At 36.9% G+C, this 17,621-nt stretch overlaps 1 protein-coding gene across 2 annotated transcripts in view; it reads left to right on the top strand.

The window, feature by feature from the left end:
* The window catches only part of TENM2 (teneurin transmembrane protein 2), a 1,590,996-nt gene that overhangs the window by 1,110,646 nt on the left and 462,729 nt on the right, over positions 1–17,621 (top strand). For both annotated transcript variants that reach the window (XM_040574031.1, XM_040574032.1), the window contains one exon: positions 14,090–14,365. In XM_040574031.1, the coding sequence (XP_040429965.1) occupies positions 14,090–14,365 (276 nt within the window). The remainder of the gene's footprint in view (positions 1–14,089; positions 14,366–17,621) is intronic.

The following is a 17,621-nucleotide window of genomic DNA, read 5'->3' as shown; positions in this document are numbered from 1 at the left end:
CAAGGATAGTTTTCCAATTATGGAGATGACAAAGAAGAAAATAGAGCAACAAGATGACTTTGAGAACCACAAATCTAAAATTTAAATAGATGTGCTGGCATGTTTTAATATGCTTAGCTGAATCAGAGGTTCATCATTCTGAAACTGATGGATAAATCTGTGAAGTATCCAGGGCCTGTCACGGTAGCTTAAGCCATCTGAAGCTACTGGCCAGCTTAGCTGATGCACTCTGTCACACCAGTAATTAAGAAAACAATTTTTTTCAGATAAGACAGTGACTGAAAGGCCACAGGCAGGAAATGCGCAACAGTGCTCCACAGCCGTGGTATTTCTGTCCATATTCACCTAGCAGAAAAAGAAAATGGGAGCAGAATGGACAAGTTCTCTCATCCAGAAGTAACCATTAAGCAGGATAGAGGTGATTTATCCACCACTAGTTTTCAGTGCTGCCTATGTCCATCCCATACTCCTTTACACAAGAGGCATGTTTTTAGGTTGAAAACCACCTGTAACACCCATATAGCTGAAAAGCAAATATGGAAACTAGCCTAAAATCGTTCTTTGCAAATGGTTGGTAGGTTAAAAACGGTCCTAATTAATCCTAATACAGGATGAATGAACAATCCAATCTAATCTCCATTAAACCCAAAGATGGCTGTAATTTGAATTTGCAAAGTGAAAAATCAAAATAAGTAAGTAAATAAAAGGCATCAGATGAGACCTAGGTATACTTGACCTTTATCAGAGAGATGTGCGTTTCACCTGATCTGCAAGGCACTTATGAAGCAAGGAAAGGCTCTTACAAAGTAAGATGACGTGTGTGTTAAAAATAGTCAGATAACGCAACCTACACAGTAACTCTCTTTCAAATGAACCAGATTTTGGTCTGGCTCTTTGTAAATGCTTACTGTGATACCTGCTGATGTTAATGCCTCACTAAGGTTTTGGTTTTAGACTTGGGAAATTTAATACAGAGCTAAGCAAAGGAGAAGGGTTTGGCAGTAAAATTGCTCTTATTACAACTGGTTCTTGGGTAGAATAGCTGCCTATTGATAGCCTTAGTTATGTACCTTCTGGAAGAAGCAATACAGTAAGCATGACATCTGGAAAAAAATGCAGTAACAGCGTCTTTTGTGTAATGTTAAAGTAATAGTAATTTTATGTGTTTATCAAACATTTATTGATCACAGTGCTTTGGAGGAGTTAAAAAAAAATGAAAAAGAAGGAACATAAAGGCAGCATCTTGTTTTATCTACTTCAGATGCAATTACTGTTGTTTGCTGTGTGCTGCATCAGGAAGTTCGGGGCTGTTGCACTAATTAGGTAGCAGCCTGTGACAAATGTCTCTCCTCTGGTGACCTCTCAGTCCCAAATAGGAAACTCCATTGTTCCAGCCTAAGAGAAGAAGCAAGAACAGTATCTGTTTGTATGCAACTCAGACACAAGCAGGGAGACATCAGTATAAGCTGTTAAGAAAAGGGAATGTATCACAAGCTTAATAATGTGAGACAAGGGGAAGGCGATTACTTGCAGGAGTTGCTGGGAGTGAGGTAATAACATGATAATGTTCACAGGACTGCTGGCCAATTTGGTGAGGAAGGGCAGGGTCCTCTCTGAGATACTGTGATACTTCTGTGGCACACACATACCTGAAACACAGTAAGGAGAGTTCTGCTGAGCTTCTCTGGCCTTTGCTTTGCCTGTCAGTGCAGTTTAGAGAGGTGGCTAAGTCAGGCAAAAGCACAACTGCAACATCTTTGCAGTCTCCAAATCCTGAAGTTACTTTACTCTGTTTTCTTTAAAACTTAAGTTGTCATGAATGGTCAGAGCTGTTAAGAACAGCTTTAAGGTGTTACTGAAACGTTAACTGTGCTATGCATATACATACATATATATATATATATATACACAAATATAAAAACATGCATGTATAAATACATTCAACTCTTCAACATCTTTCTATAAAGCAGACCATGGAGGAAAGCTGTGTCGCCTAGGGAACACCCTGTTCAAGGTGTCATGATTGGAACACTGTTAAATAGATAGTTCCCTCATTTCCTTTTCTATTTGCTCTGATAAGCAGTGATTTAATGAATTATAGGTGATACTAAAGGTATCGTCATGAGGAGTCAGCATTTCAGTGAGAAAAATGGAAATCATTCCTCCACTGAGATTTTGTTTGTACTCCTCTAACATTTGAAAAATTTGTATTTATTTCTCTTTTCCTTATTTCTTGTTTTTCGTCTTTAAAAATGTCCAGACATGGGGACCGATGAGAAGATTGGTCACTGTGTTGCATCTGTGTTCTCCATGGAAGTAAAATTAAAGGAAAAACCTCAAGTTGGTGTTTTCTTTGTAAAATCTTCCCAATCAATAAATAAAACTGTAATTCCAATTGCTGTTGAATATATATATATATATTAGTTTAAATAGGCTTTTTGATTTATTGTCATTTATAAATTAGAGCAAAAACATGTCCTTTTATCACGACCTAGTGGGGAAAATCAGTTTTTAAAATGAGGGTCAACAGTTTCCCACACATAAATGATTTGACAAAATCATACTTTTATTTGGGTTATTTTGATACTGCCTCTTCAGAAGGTCACTCAACGTTACCAGCTAAATTCAGTGCTGAAGTGATGGTTGGAGCTTAACTTTTAATGCTTGGCACGTTTGAGTCCGCTTTTTGTCATTAACCAAATTAAAGTCCAAGGCAGCAGTCCTTCAAATCTAAGACTAAGATGGAGGACAACAAAAAGGACAACAAAAGGGCAATGACTATAGCCATATTGTTAAAATGGAGTTTTATAAAAACAGAGACATTGTTTCATACAGCTGAAAGTTAGAAAAAACATAAGCTGTGACCTATTTATTAGCACATAATACAAATCTTCTCTTCATTGAAGAACAAGGGAAAGGGTAATCTAAATGCAAATTAAAAAATCAGGAGCTAAAATTCTAAAACACTGGAACAGGCAGAAATTTAGATGGAAAAATAAATAAACAGAGAAACAGATTGCAGTAACCAAGCAGAGCTATGTTTCCCAGGTCAGGAGGAGAATTTTGGGAACAGCGTGCAACTGCCAGCACGGTCGCCCAAGTGCAACAGGCTACAATCAAGATGTTGCATTTGGGAATACAGTGAATAGCAAAAAGACAATAAGAACAGAAGCATGTTTTGTGCGTGTGGAAAATACACTGTAGGAAAGGAAAAGAGGTGCATGGAAGGAGGTCGTATTTCTTCCTTGCACAGCTCTGCAGAAAGCGTGGTGAGACCAGTAAGTGCCAGCAGTGGAACTGGTGGGTCTGCTGTGCTGTCGCCTATAACATTGAAGCCATTGTACGTGCCAGAAAGGCCAGGATGTGCTCTGTTTCTGCATTCACAATTGTATATTTAGTCTACAAATTATAGTCATTGGTAGATAAAAGAAATCCTGTATTAAGAGTGTATATTTCATGTGTAGCAGAGTTCAGGACCAGTAATAATCTGAATTGGTGCCAACAGCTCCATTTATAATACCACAACTGACTGGCCGTGAAAATAACTAATTATTTTGCTAGGATTAAAAATGAAAAGCTGAAAGTAATTTATAATTCAATCAAATAAATAAAGACATTTCCGGACCTCTTCATAAAATGCATGCAAGTGATGAATACCAGAAATTGTGGTTGTGTCTGTTTTCTAGTAGGTATATTGTCTCAAAGCACCTAATCTGTTTTCCTTGGTGCCTGATTGTTATGTATGTTTTTTCGTCAAGATTATAGTGCTCAAATGATTTTAATTTCATTGCCCTTTAAGTTTGGCATAAGGTTCATATGGATTTGTTTAACATGGTGGGGTTTTTGTTGTTGTTGTTTTTTAATTCAGATGGTGTTGCATTTAAAGGGTTTGAGATTTCAAAGAAACTCTTCTTTCCATTTCAGATGGATTTCTTTGTCCCTGTTCAAAGTCATCGTGTTGGTGTTCCGATTGTCCACCTAGCAGGGTTAGAAATGCAGAGTTAAAGGCTGACATCTTTGGCATTGCTGAAACTCGTTATGAGCAACATTATTCTGAATGTAAACACTGAAGTTCTGAGCCAAGTAATGGTTTAAACTTCTTTTACTCTACTGTACAGGATGCAATTTCTATTGCCATTATTTCTGGGTGACATGATGTTTACAGTGAAGAAGCTCCTTGTGACTAAACAACTGACAGCTGCTAGTGCTAAGAAATCTTTACATGTGCCTGGGGACCTTCATAAAATATAGAGTATCCATGTTCCTAACTTGTGAAGCAAGGTATGAAAGAAAACAATTAAGGTTTCATCTGTGATGACAGCTGATTCAGGTTTTTCCAGAGTTCCCAATTAAACAGTTATGAAGGCATGAAAGCTTATTACTCTGACTTGTACTGTTCCTTGAGAGCTCAGTTTATTTATCAAGATATGAACAGTGGTTTATTTTTGTTGCTTTTTAAATCTTGATTTAACAGCATAAAAATAAAAGGCTTAGCATGAATTCAGCAAATTATCACAAGCTAATTTATCCCCTGGTAGTTTCCTACAGATTTTCACAGAGGTTTTTTCTAATAATTGAACTCAGATTCATGTATCAATGAACATTACTAGCCATACAGTGATTTTATCCACAGGTACTCATGTCTATATATTTATGGACAACAGAGGTTTTTGTGTTTTTTGGTTGTTTTTTTTTTTTTTTTCTGGAGACCAGAGAGAACTCTGTTCTTTTCTGACATAACAAGATTGCTTTTGCAGTAGAAGACTGGTGTCTTTGTGAGCTAGACAGGAATGCAAATGACCAATACCCTTTGTAGAAGTAGAAAATGAGATTTTAGATTGTGTGGGTACGACGGTCTGTGTCTTCATGCCATGTGAGCCTAACTGCACATTGGAAGTATGGACAGCCAGTGTAGGTACTGAATGCTGGCTGCTCTCTATTGGCATAGCACATCATTCTCTTTATGTTGTTTTCAAAACAGTCTTTGAAATTTGCACCTTCTGTAGAGTCATAGTTCATATCCCTTTAGTTAGAAGATACTTTGCCTCTGTAACAGGAGATATTGTCAGGTGTTGATGTGCACGTTGTTTAACTTGGAAAAGCAATTTGAAAATAGTTCTTTCTGTGTTCCTCTCCCATAGCTGTGGCTTTATGAACATGAATGCAGTATATTCTTTATAATTTTGGTGTTTCTGTTGTGAATTTTATTTAGAAATTCATGATCTCCAAAAAGGAAACAGACATGTAACAAAACTGTTCCATAAGTTGAGTCATTTTGGACTGGGAATAGAAAATATGTTGTCTGATTCCACTTCATCGGCGGAAAAAGAAAACTAGAGCTCTTTTTTCTTTTTCCAAAAGAAAACTAGAGCTGGGAAGTGTACAAAATTTTGTTGGGAACTTTAAGAACATCGTTTGTTTCACCATGAAGCTTCCTGTTCTGTTCTTCCTCTGCTATTTGTGTGAGGAAAAAATAGTAAGAAGGGAATTGTAGTAATTGATAACCGTGCTCTTGCTGGGGTGTCACAATATGCAGCTGGGATTGGGTGCAGATTTTATCCCAACAAATACACTACTTGTCACTGCAGAGGCAAGTTGGATCTTTTTGACAGTTTTTAATGACAGTTTGACAGCAAAGTGTTGGCTTCATTTCACAGATGAAAAGAAGAGAATTTGTGCCATTCTTCCCCACACCCCCAAGTTTTTGTGGGTTGTTTTCAGTCTTTTTAAGATGTGAAGTTCGTCAATGCTAGTCCTCACTGCTGTACAACAGCCCAGTTGTTAACTTCGTAGTTCCGTCAATGTATTTTGACATGAGTAATGTGGCACAACTAATTTCAGAATGCTAAAATGTCTTTTATTGGATCTGTGGAAGCATTTCCAGTCTTGTTCACAAAGTAAAAAAAGCATATTGTTGTAATCTTAAATATCAAACATTTCTCATGTTTTCTTGCCACTTTTACTAAAAAAATAAATAAAAATGCAGGAAATAAGATTAGAGTTGGGTCAGATGACTGACCATACTCATAGTCTGTCTAGACACTGACTAGACCAAAACAGAGCAGAGTTTTTTTCCTTCTGCTGGAGGTTGCCCGGGAAGCCATCCCTGACATGGGCCATACTTATGCAAATACAGGTATGCATTGTTCATGTTTAGCCCAGAAAGCCCTGTGGGTGTTTTATTTGATTTTGATCACAGAACAGTCATGGCCTTCTAAATAATAGATGTTACATTTCATTAGAAATATGCAGATTAATGGAGGAGGCAATAGTTGCTTTGAAAAAGGAAGATTTAAAAGGATGTTAGCATGTCAGGTATAGTTGTGTTTATCTACCATTTCTTATAATAAGATCTCAAAGCTTGGGTAGATTGCAGTGTTTAGGCTGAAGTTTTCTGTGAATTCTCTCTACTTAGAGGTGATTTGTTCGGAAAGCAGATGAGGAATATCTGACCAGTTCTGAGAATGATGTTAGAGAAAACACGCTGTTGTGCTCACAGTGAAAACATCATGGGACCATTTTGTTGGTTAAACAAAAATATTTCCGTTCTTTGAGTCAGACATTCTCAGTTTGGAAAAGCTTTCACTGTGATCTGTGTACGCATCTTAGCTGCAGTTGCAAAAATTCACTGCAGTGTTGTGGAGTTTGACTGCAAAGCTGATGGCATGTGTGCAAGGAGCTGCCTCCCTGCCCTGCTGCCCGGCCCCAGCACAGGCAGCGACTGTGAGGCTCTGCTCTCAGCTTGCTTTCTGCTGGCACTTGCTCAGCAAGGAGCAAGAGAAGTGTGCCCAGACAGAGCACAGGAGAGCCCAGCACTCGCTTACGCAATTGCCTGCACTCTCCTGCCTCCTCCAGAATGGACACATCTGTAGGAATAACATCCTGTTGTAGTAAGTGAAGCTGTTCTCCTTTTAATTTCTCCTCAGTGCTTGGAAAAGCTAGGAAGTTAACAGTGATTGAAAGACTACCTTGGAAAGTCAAATATTACCCTGAAGAATTGCATTGTAACCTGGGCTGTGCTGTAGCTAAGTTTTAGGTGGAGTTCTGCCAGAACTAGTGTGTGCTCTGGGAAGAGCTTGCTCTGGTCTCTCTTTCCATAGCTTAAAAGCTATTATTACATGGGAGTGAGAAAAGTTCATCTCCCAAGGAGGTGAAGGTACTTATGTAGTGTTCGAGATGTTCTCAGAGACTACATTCAGCACACCTGCAAAAAATTGTATGAAGTGATTAATAATATGTTGTTCCTGGTGTGGTATATAAAGATTGAATGAGGAAGGATAAAAGACATGAGAGTAACCCCGCAGTCACTGAACATACAATATAGTATATTACAAATATAGTATGTGACCGCAGAACTGAAGACTATTTAATATTGTGAGCTAGAGTGAAATCTTGTTAGATGCCTGGTTTTATAAACCTTAATATTTTTTTTTAGCATAGTTGTAGCTACTCTATTAATAACTGTCACCAGACTTACTGTCAAAAAGAGAAACATCTGTATCATGGTGTTAGGCTTGGGGATCTCTGAGTCAGAAAGAAGCAAGGCAGAAAGAGGATTATAAAAAAGACAATTAAAGGATTTTGCTGCCATTGATGAGAGCAGCTAGAAAATATATTTCAAATTCAAACTATGTGTTTTAATATGTGTATAGATTTCTGTTTGCCGCTGCCAGTCAGTTTGCTACAGAAGGGACTGAGGTTGCCAGAAGGTGTTTCACTTTTAAGAAAACCATGCTATTTCTGCTGAATTTTAAAAATTGTTGTCCGAATACTACTGTGTTAGAAATTCTAACAAAATTTCACGGTGTGCATGTTTTCTAAATTGTAGTAGGTATTATGTGTGTGTGTGTGTGTGTGCGCGCAATGTCTGGGTGACAGCCCCTCAGAGATGGGCATCAAAACCTCTGGGGTATTCAGATGCTTCTCGGTAAAGCATTTCCTGATGTCTTTGTCACAAACGTGCTCTGTGAAAGTAAGATTTATCATCATTAAGTGGTTAAAGTTCACGTTGCCGTAGTGATAAAATGTTTAACTTTCCTGACTAGCAAACCCAGGAGTTTCATAACCTTAAACGAAAATAAGTCATCTACAAATCTTCTTATTAGGCAGTAACAGGCAGATGTCAGTAGCCCTGCGTTTGTTAACCACTAGCTATGGATTTTAAAACTTAGAATGAAGTATAGCTCTTTTGTTATTATTTTCTAATTTCTAAGGAAACTGTTCTCCAATACTTTTAGAGTTCAACAAGCAGTGTTTGACCCGCAGGAGCTTATATTCCCCTTTCCCCATGCTCTCAAAGAACTGCTATTAGGGGAAAATAGATACAGAGTGAGGAAAAGAGTCCAGGCAAATACTTCAGTTTATACTGTATAATACTCATTGTGAATGTTTTAAAGGGGAGAAGAAGCCCGCAAACCTGCTGTAGGTTGATGAGTTGTATGGCTAGTATCTCCTCTTTCTTACCTGGCCTCTGGAATCATGGAATATTTCTTCTACTTGGAGGCATCACAGTGAAAGAAGACCTTATCTTTTCCATGTGATTTTCTGTTGGAATTTGCATTTTCTTCAGAAGTGGGATATATCAATAATGTTAACAGAGGTAACTTTCCAGGCATGTTTCCTGCAAATATTACAATAGTCACAGAGGCTATTAATTGTGGTTAGGTGGTTAAAATTCCTGTATGTTGCACAGAAAACGTACTTCTGATTTAAGTATATTTAAGCCACCAGAAAGATGGAATTTATTTTACAGTGATAGATCTGTAACTGTGAGAAAAGTATACTACTGAAATGGGTGAAATACAAAGAAGGATTAAAAAGAAGGCAGTTGTTTATCTGATAAGGAAGATCTGTAAAAGTGTAAATGTTAAAAATATATACGTTAAGTGGATAAAAAAGGAGATTGTAATCATCTGTTCTTCCTGTCATTATAATGAATGAATGTGTACAGAATTGAGAAAAAATTAAGAAGCGAACATCAGAGTTTATTAAAAAGAATGACCTCTTCATATACTACAGATTGGCATTCAAGTGTGGTACTCATGCCAGCGAAAATCATTGTAGCTATTAAGATAGCCAAAAAATTGACAAAGGATGGAATATCTTAAATGTAAAAAGCAAAACGAAACAAAAATCTGATCTTCTTGTAAATTGATTATCCCAGCAAAGAATGTCAGTGATATTTATCCTTTTGATTTTAGACTTAACCCAGTTTTGAACTGCTGATCTGGTGTTGAAGGAGAATTTGTCATATCTTTGCATTACTGGCTTCAGATATCTTCCCCTGAGGCATCTTGTACTGATCACAGCCGGATTAGATTAATCTTCAGAAGGGCAATTCCTATAATTTGTAATTAACCAAATGAGACCTCTGCCTAGAGGTCAGGTGAAAATAACCTTTGCTTTTATGGTAATGCTTTCTAGTCTTAGCTGGGGTAAGCAGAATTGCACATCATTGAATTAATCACACTTTTAGTGAGTATTTGTATACTAAATAACTTATGTAGTAAATTGTTGTAAAAGAAAATGAGCTTGAAAGATATACTAGTCATACATAAATTAAAAGGAAAACAAAGCTTTTCTACTCTATTGAGAGACTACTCACAGCATGTAGATTATGGGCATGATGATGAAGTATACAACATTATATTACACTTCTAAACCTGTACACTACCAATCTATTTTTGCATCAGAGATTACATATGCCTTTAGGAAGCAGACGGTATTAACTGCCTTTCTTTAAGGGATATGGTCTAGTGATTTTTGCAGGTGGGGTTGAAGGGAATGGGGATGGAAGCTAGTAAGCTCCATCACATACAAGAAGGCAAAAAAACCCTTTTTTTAAAAACTTTTTTTTTTTTTGTGGTGTTGTCTTCAAGGAAAAGATTTCTTTCTTTTCAACCAATAAGGATCAGATGTTATTTGTCTCTTTTCACTTAGTGCCACCAGCGATGTAGTAGATGCTACAAGAATCTGAAAGAAAACACCCTTAGGTTCAGAATGTGCAAGAATGGATCACAGCTTCACATTTCAGCCCTACTTCACAAATGAAGCTCTCAGCTCCCACGAGTTACTCACAAGCCCCAGAGACAGCATGCGGTATACAACACTCTAAGAAACCATCTATCTGCTTTGGCTGCTAGTAGTGCACTTCAGCTCATGGTTTGGGTTTCCGTCTGTGAATGCACAACAGCACAAGTTGTGCCAGCACAAGTTGTCCCAGGGTATGGCAAACACCAGGTGCTGCCTGCCTGCCTGGGTTTTGTTCTTTGAGGTCTTGATTTGCTTGGTCTCCTAATTCCTTGTGGAGCCGTGAGGAAGATGCTTCTAGAGGGAGACGCTGGATCAGCAGGCCAGGCTGGGTCTGAGTTTCCTTGCGCCAGCATCCAGGGGCTGTGGTTTGTACTGGAACTGGGGAGAGGAAGGCTGCCCTTGTTTGTGGTGACCCCACTGCCAGGAGGATCCCAGCAGGAAGTATTCTGTCAGCACCACTGGGCATGAAAGTATGGAAGGGATTAGGTATTTTCTCATTGTTTGTGTGAAGATACTTTATTCCAAAGCAATAGTAGGATTCTTTCTGCTATGAATTATTGGATAAATGATATCAGCGCCTCCAGAGCCAAACTTATCCTCCATCTGAATTTACAGCAGTGGTCTACTAATGCCATGAATCCCTTAATGTGCAATTGTGGCTGAGCAAGCAAGAAAATATTATCAAAGTGAAAGCAGTCCATATGTTATTCAAGAGATATGGAAGGTTTTAGGGAAATGAGACACGTAGGAGAACACAATCCAGATCAAGAAAAGGCATAGAGAACATAATGGTAATGTTTCACTAACTTTTTCATCAGATTTTCAAGTGAAATGAATGAGAGTGAAAGTGTTGGTATGTGTGTGTGTATATATATATATATATATATCTGTATCTGTATTTATACCTATCTATACTTGTGTGTACGTGTATATTTCTATATATATACATACACACACAGGTATAGATAGGTATAAATACAGATACGTTTATACATATTTATTGATAAAACATATATGAAGAATGCTTTATATAAGATCTATATATGTTTAAAGATGTGAAAAACATCTCAAGTTCTTATGTGACTATTTTGAGACAACCTAGTAAAATTAAGAAAAGCTGGGTTACACATGGGTTACACATCTATTCAGTGAGGTCTTAGACAAAACTTGTAAGATCAGTGAATTCATATTTAAGAATAACTACAAGTCAGAAAGTGAGGAAGGGAAACATTTGATTCTTGGGCAAGTTATTCTGCTGTTGTGTGCCATCTTGCAGAACACTCCTAAATAATGTTTTGCAGAAGCAAACACTGAAAATTAATAACTCAAATTAATTGAATTTAGAGTCCATGTGAGAAGAATATTTTTTGCTAGAGCGGGGACTCTCTGGGATACTTTGTGTCTACAATAGGTATGCTTGAGATACTCTTTTGTAAGACGGTGAGGAGATTTCTGAGAAGCAGCATGGAAGATCCTCCTCCAGAGACTCAGTAAGTAGGCTGGTTCCATTCATGTTCCGGAGCTGATCTGATCTAATTCTGTAACATTTAAAAGTTGGTCAGTTTTCAGATTTTTGTATCCATGTTTCTGGAAGCTGTTAGATTCTCACATAACAAAACTCTAATGGATGAATGAGTTCCATGACTACTGTATTTACCTTCCACTTGCAGTGCCTTTATCATTTTCCTCAGACAAATGAAGTAAGAATTTCTCTAAAGATTACTTTTTGCATCAGATGTTATAGTTAGATTTTTTTATGCCAATACAGAATGCTAATCAGAGTGAAATTGTCTGGGCTTGTAATGGCTGTTAAATTCTACAGAATATCATTAAATTGTTTTACCGAGTATGTAAAACAGCTTAATTAAGCTAATATATTCATAACTGGTGTGTATTTGTAGACATTTATGCCACCAGCAAACAAGAAAACTTTAAAAGCTTCACTTTCATGATGTGTGTCTAATGTCAGCATGCACTTTACCTGTGTGGGCATGAAAGTGTAGTGTTAGTAGGTTGCAGTTCACATTCTTTTCTATAAATATTTTATATTTGGGTTGATTGTGACTTTTTTTTGAGTAACTTTGGCTTGCTAATATGGCAAAACCAAGATTCTCGTTAGCTATTTTTGTTAAATATGTTCTACTGAAATTGCACCTGATGAAGTTTCACATTTTCTTTTGAAAATATTTTTTTCTTCCAAGTGTCATGGCAGGGTTCTTTAAAACAACAATAAAACTCTGGACTGATGTGCACTTAGGCTCGTACTTAGGACTGTTCAGTTCATTCCTGATGAATAAACCACTGAATTTATGATTACTAGTTTAGAAATTGGAAAGCAAGTTAAAATGTACTCCTGACTAGGAGTGTTTGGTTTAATTTGGTGTTGATGAGACATGGCATTTTTTAATGTCAGCCTTTTTGTACTATTTTTAAATACTGCGAATGAATGTTTTGTTTTGCAAGAAGCATCCGGTCAGTGTTACTTTTTGGCCACTCTCTTGCTGCTGGCCCATGTACTGGTTAACCCAGGGGTGAAGGAAAGCATGCCTTCCCTCTCCTTGTGCTTGGTGTTCCTGTCTAGCCATCACTGGATGAAGACATAGCTCAGTTTTCCGGGAGAAGAAACCCATCACCTTCCCTAACTGATGAGCTGTAGCTATAAAAGTTAAGTAGGGCCTAGTTTTACTTTCTGTAGATCTATGAAAGCGTCCCGTATCCAAAGCATTTCAACAGCTGGATATGAGACCAGAGAGGGCTGACATAAAGAGATGAACCAGTACTGGCTCAACTGAGAAAGAAGTTGTGATACTTAAATAAATAAACCAAATTGATTATACGTCTTTATTAATGGAAGACACTTAGGTATGTGTTCTACTTCGTGTATGAACTTCCATTATACAGCATCATTCTGGTGAACATATAGGGGAAGAGGAGAAAATATAAACTGTTTTTGGACAAAATAGAATGTAGAAATGCAGACTACAGATGTAGTTTCATTGTGAATTAAATTATTGTCAGCTATACTGCAAGTCACTTCATTCTGTCCTAATTTTTCATTTGTAGCCCATTGCAATGAAGCCGAAATCACTATGCTTTTCAAAAACCTAGAAAGCCTTAGAGACAGAGCATATTTCCACATGCAGTTCTTTACAGTCCTGTTCATTCACGTAGGAAGCAAATACATAAGCAGAAATCAGCCAGCAAGTCTATACTTTCTGACAACCCTGGGGGACTCCATGTGCCTTAAAAATGCATATGACTGTCCACTGTGTTGTTATTAAGTGCTAAATGTCTTGTTTTGATTTTGATCCTGAAAGTTTTGCCTTTAAACCCAGTGACCTCTTGATTTTGGTGTTGATATACGTTTTCTTATTAAATACGACGGATAAAGGTAGAAAACAATTACAATAAGTGTGATATGTTTCAATTTCTATAGCAGATATTTAAACTACCAATCTCACCCAGTATGAAAATGCAAAACTGGTGACAAGATTTCTGTTTCATCACTGATAGATTTGCATTCTTTCAAGTGATCCTCGGCTCTGTAACTCTTTTCCCAAATGTGTACTTATTTTCTATGAAATAGGAAACTATAGGAAAGTTAGAACTAAAGATTCCTATCTCTCTGGAAGGCTAGTGTCTTGCATGAGAAACAGAGCTTCTTTCTGAACAGTCAAATGCTCAACCTCAAAGCTAAGGCCCTGGTCCTGCAAATACAAGGTTAGATATGTAACATAAAGCAAGTCATGTCACTGTCACTTGTCATGAACTTTACATTAATCACATATGTAAGCAATAAATTATTTGGGGCCAAAATAGTAGGCATAAGTAACTTAGAATCTACCCTTGTTTTGTGTATTTCATCCATTTCAAGTATATTCAGTGTGTTTTTGGTAAGTCTTGCTAGATCTTTGCACCAGAGATCTCTCTATGCAATTCATTACAGAGGCTTAGTACACATCATAATTAAGAAAAATCTAAAAGTTCTGTTATTCTGAAACTTAAATTAGATCCCCAAGATTTTAAATTATTTAGTTGTCTGTAATTGCCTTTCTAGGAACAAACTTCACCCTTGCAGAACTAGGAATCTGTGAGCCCTCTCCCCATCGAAGTGGCTACTGCTCGGACATAGGAATACTCCACCAAGGCTATTCCTTGAGCACTGGCTCTGATGCCGACTCGGACACAGAGGGAGGAATGTCTCCAGAGCATGCGATCAGGCTGTGGGGAAGAGGGATCAAATCCAGGCGAAGTTCCGGTTTGTCAAGTCGCGAAAACTCGGCTCTCACGCTTACCGACTCCGACAACGAAAATAAGTCAGATGAGGAAAATGGTAGGCCTTTTGTTCAATATATTCTTAATGCGCATACATAAGAATGTAATCATACTGAAAAACAGTTGAGTATTCCTTTAAAGATGGTTATTTCATTTTTGTTTCTTTTTTTTGACATCGATATCAGGAAACTCTTTTACATGTATATTACATAATTTGATATATATTGCTTTATCATACAATTTACTGTTCAGGCAATTATCTTTCACAGAATTTTGTGCTCCAAGTACATTAAATTAAACTTAATGATGAGAAACAGGAAGAAATTTCTTAAAAAGTTTCTCGTGATTTTTATAGAAAGCTTGAAGTAATATTAATCTACAATATGCTAGTAGCTGTAACAATGGTGCTAATTTGTAACAATCAGATTTATTTTTTGTGTGTTTTTTCATGAGGTTTTGAATTTTTTTTATTTGTTTGCTATTTTCTTACTGGTAAGTATTAAGGGCTTTTAGAAAGCAAACCTATGCATCATACTGAGGCAAAGTACTTATATTTAGCATAGGTTATTAAGTTCTTAAGAAAGGAACTTTACGCAATACAAGAGTCATTGGTGACAAAACACCTAGCCAGTGGTTGATGAAAAACTCCATGAAGCCAGCTGTCCTTTCAAATGCATACAGCCCTGATTAATATTCTTCATATGGATCTACTAAAAGTTTCTACTGGGCAAATTTTCTGTGCCCGCATCTTCTTAAACTAAATTAAAGAGGAAAAATGTTAAGAATGGATTTGCCACCATTTGTTCTCCATCCTGGGAAGGTCCTCCCTCCTAATGAAGGTGCAAACTCAACTTAGTAACTCGAGGGTTTGATGTTTGCCATTTTGAGAAGGTGAAGGGGCATCTCTCTAACCGTGTATCCCTGGAGCAACTATTCAGGCAGGTAATACTAGCCAGTGTAACCAGCTGTCAGCTGCACATATTACTTAAGACAAAATTTAATTTTTTGCATGCTATTGTTCTGTTTAGAGGAGGATTTTTTCATGTTTATTTTAGGCTCCTCCCCATGTTCAGTGAGAGTTGTCTCCGTTTCAGCAAAGCAGGGCTGTGACGGGCACTGGAAGCGCAAGCAACTGCTTGTTAAAGCAAACAACGGAAAACTGAGTTACACTTTCTGTATTGATTGAAAATAGTTCAGAGAAGTGCAATTGATTTTGTTTGCAAGAGCATGCGTTTTTTTTCTGATTTAAATTAAATCTTCAAGTAATATCTTCTCTCTGTAGGCATAGCAGGATATATTTCTTCATCAAAACCAAAGAGGAAACGTATATTTACTAGCATGAGTGGATACAAGGAAGCCAGTATTTTTAAAAAGAATATGACTGGCTAATTAATTACTGCCATTCACAGAAAATAGGACAATTTCCATTGACTTCAGTATAGTTTTGATAAGGCCACTGTGCGTTATGTCAAACAAAATAAACTGACTAATGAAATTCTGGCATTACGGAACAATTAGAATTCATTTCTATAGCATGAATTCACATATCTGTAGATGATTGGTAGTTTGTCTCCACTTCTGTGGAAGCACCACGCCACACCTTTAGTCTGAGAAAATTTAATCTCAGGACCTACTTGCATAGTGTTGCAGATGTTGATGAAAGAATGAGTCTGTTTGCTTGCATTTTGTTTTTCTCCATAGAGTAAATGAATTACTAAGTAATTGGAAATACAGTGCAGTGAATCCATTTTGAACAGGTAATCTTTCTAACAATGATGTTAATAAAAGAAAGGAGGACTTGATAAAAGAGCATGCAAGAAACAAACTAGTGTGTGGAATTCATTTTTACTTGGCAAGGCTCTTATGATAAGCATTTATGTTTAAAAAAATAATGCTAGTATGGAATAACTATCATATACAAAGAGGTGTTAACTTCAGTAAACTTTTTAGTCTTGCTCTCTCACAAATCCTGGTTAGCTCAAAAATCAATGTTTTTTCACATCACTGACTTTATGAAGTTTTGGGACATATTATCATATAGATTGACAGTTGCCCCACTGGTTCAGCACCACGGTGTGGACACTTACAAAACCATCATTAATTTCTCACGCTTGCGCCCAGCAGTGGTTTCCTACATAATAAAAGCTATGTCCTTCAGAAGCAGAACAATAACCTGCTAGGTATTCATCTTGAAGAGGAAGTAACAAGAATTTGTATTTCAAGAGAAATTCACTTTCTGATGTTGTTTCACATCTGCAGGATACTGACATAAAACGGGACCTTTCTTGGTACAAGGTTTTATCCATTTATGCCTAGCAATATTAGAAGGAACTCATGATGCATACACTTCATTGAATATATTTAAAGTACTATTGAAGCTTTTTTCCCCTGGTATGGTTGTACTGTTCTGTTACAAAACAGCAGTTGAACTCCAAAAGGTGTTTTGTTTTGTTTTGTTTTTTTAATATTGAGATAATATTGCAATTTATATCACTGCATTTTGAGGGAAAACAAAACAACAAAACCTTTCACTTTTCTTGCAGTATTATATAGATTTTGTCACTTTTTGTACATCTCCAAGTAGCCTAGAGGAGGCTTAATCTCTAAAAATTGCTCTGACAATATAATGTTGTGCCAATACCAATCTATTCACAAAGCTTTTGATGATTTTCTGCATTTCTAGATTCAGTATGATTTCATTTGATCGTAGATTAGAATTGTGTGAACCCCAAAATATCAGCCTGTTCAAAATGCTTATGGACAAATTGAAATAATGTAAACTCATTAAAATTCACTCTTTTACATGGTACACTAACATTATTTGTAGCAAAACAGGTTATTGAAGATCCAGTTTGAGAAGGAACACTTCTATTTTTCACAAGTCTGATTAGGCTCAAAATTCTTACCGGATCTTGCAACTGTTACTGCAATCTCTATCTGCTGATCTCTTCTTTAGACATAGCGATGTGAATATTTAAGAGCAAATCTGTCACCAAATTATTATACAGCATGATTTGTTGCTTTGTGATATTTAAGTAAATTAATGTTTTTGCGATACATCCAAATGTAAACTGTCAATTAGGTCTCCACTGATGTTGTGTGCTAGCTTTGTGGAGACAGTTATTTCTGGACGCCCACAGATACAGTGTGTAGGGGATATACTAGAGAGTTCCTCTAGTATAATAGACATAATCCCAAAACATAATCCCAAAGTAGGAGATATAATCCCAAGTAGGAGAAAGGAGAATAGGAAAGTAGCATGTAAGACAAGAGTACATTTCAGTAGTAGGTGAGTGCTGAACTAATAGACCAAA

This window comes from Cygnus olor, chromosome 14, assembly GCF_009769625.2.
Source record: "Cygnus olor isolate bCygOlo1 chromosome 14, bCygOlo1.pri.v2, whole genome shotgun sequence".
NCBI classification, from domain to species: Eukaryota; Metazoa; Chordata; class Aves; order Anseriformes; family Anatidae; genus Cygnus; species Cygnus olor.
Note: the sequence above shows the minus strand (reverse complement) of the source record. Positions and strands in the feature narration are given on the sequence as shown.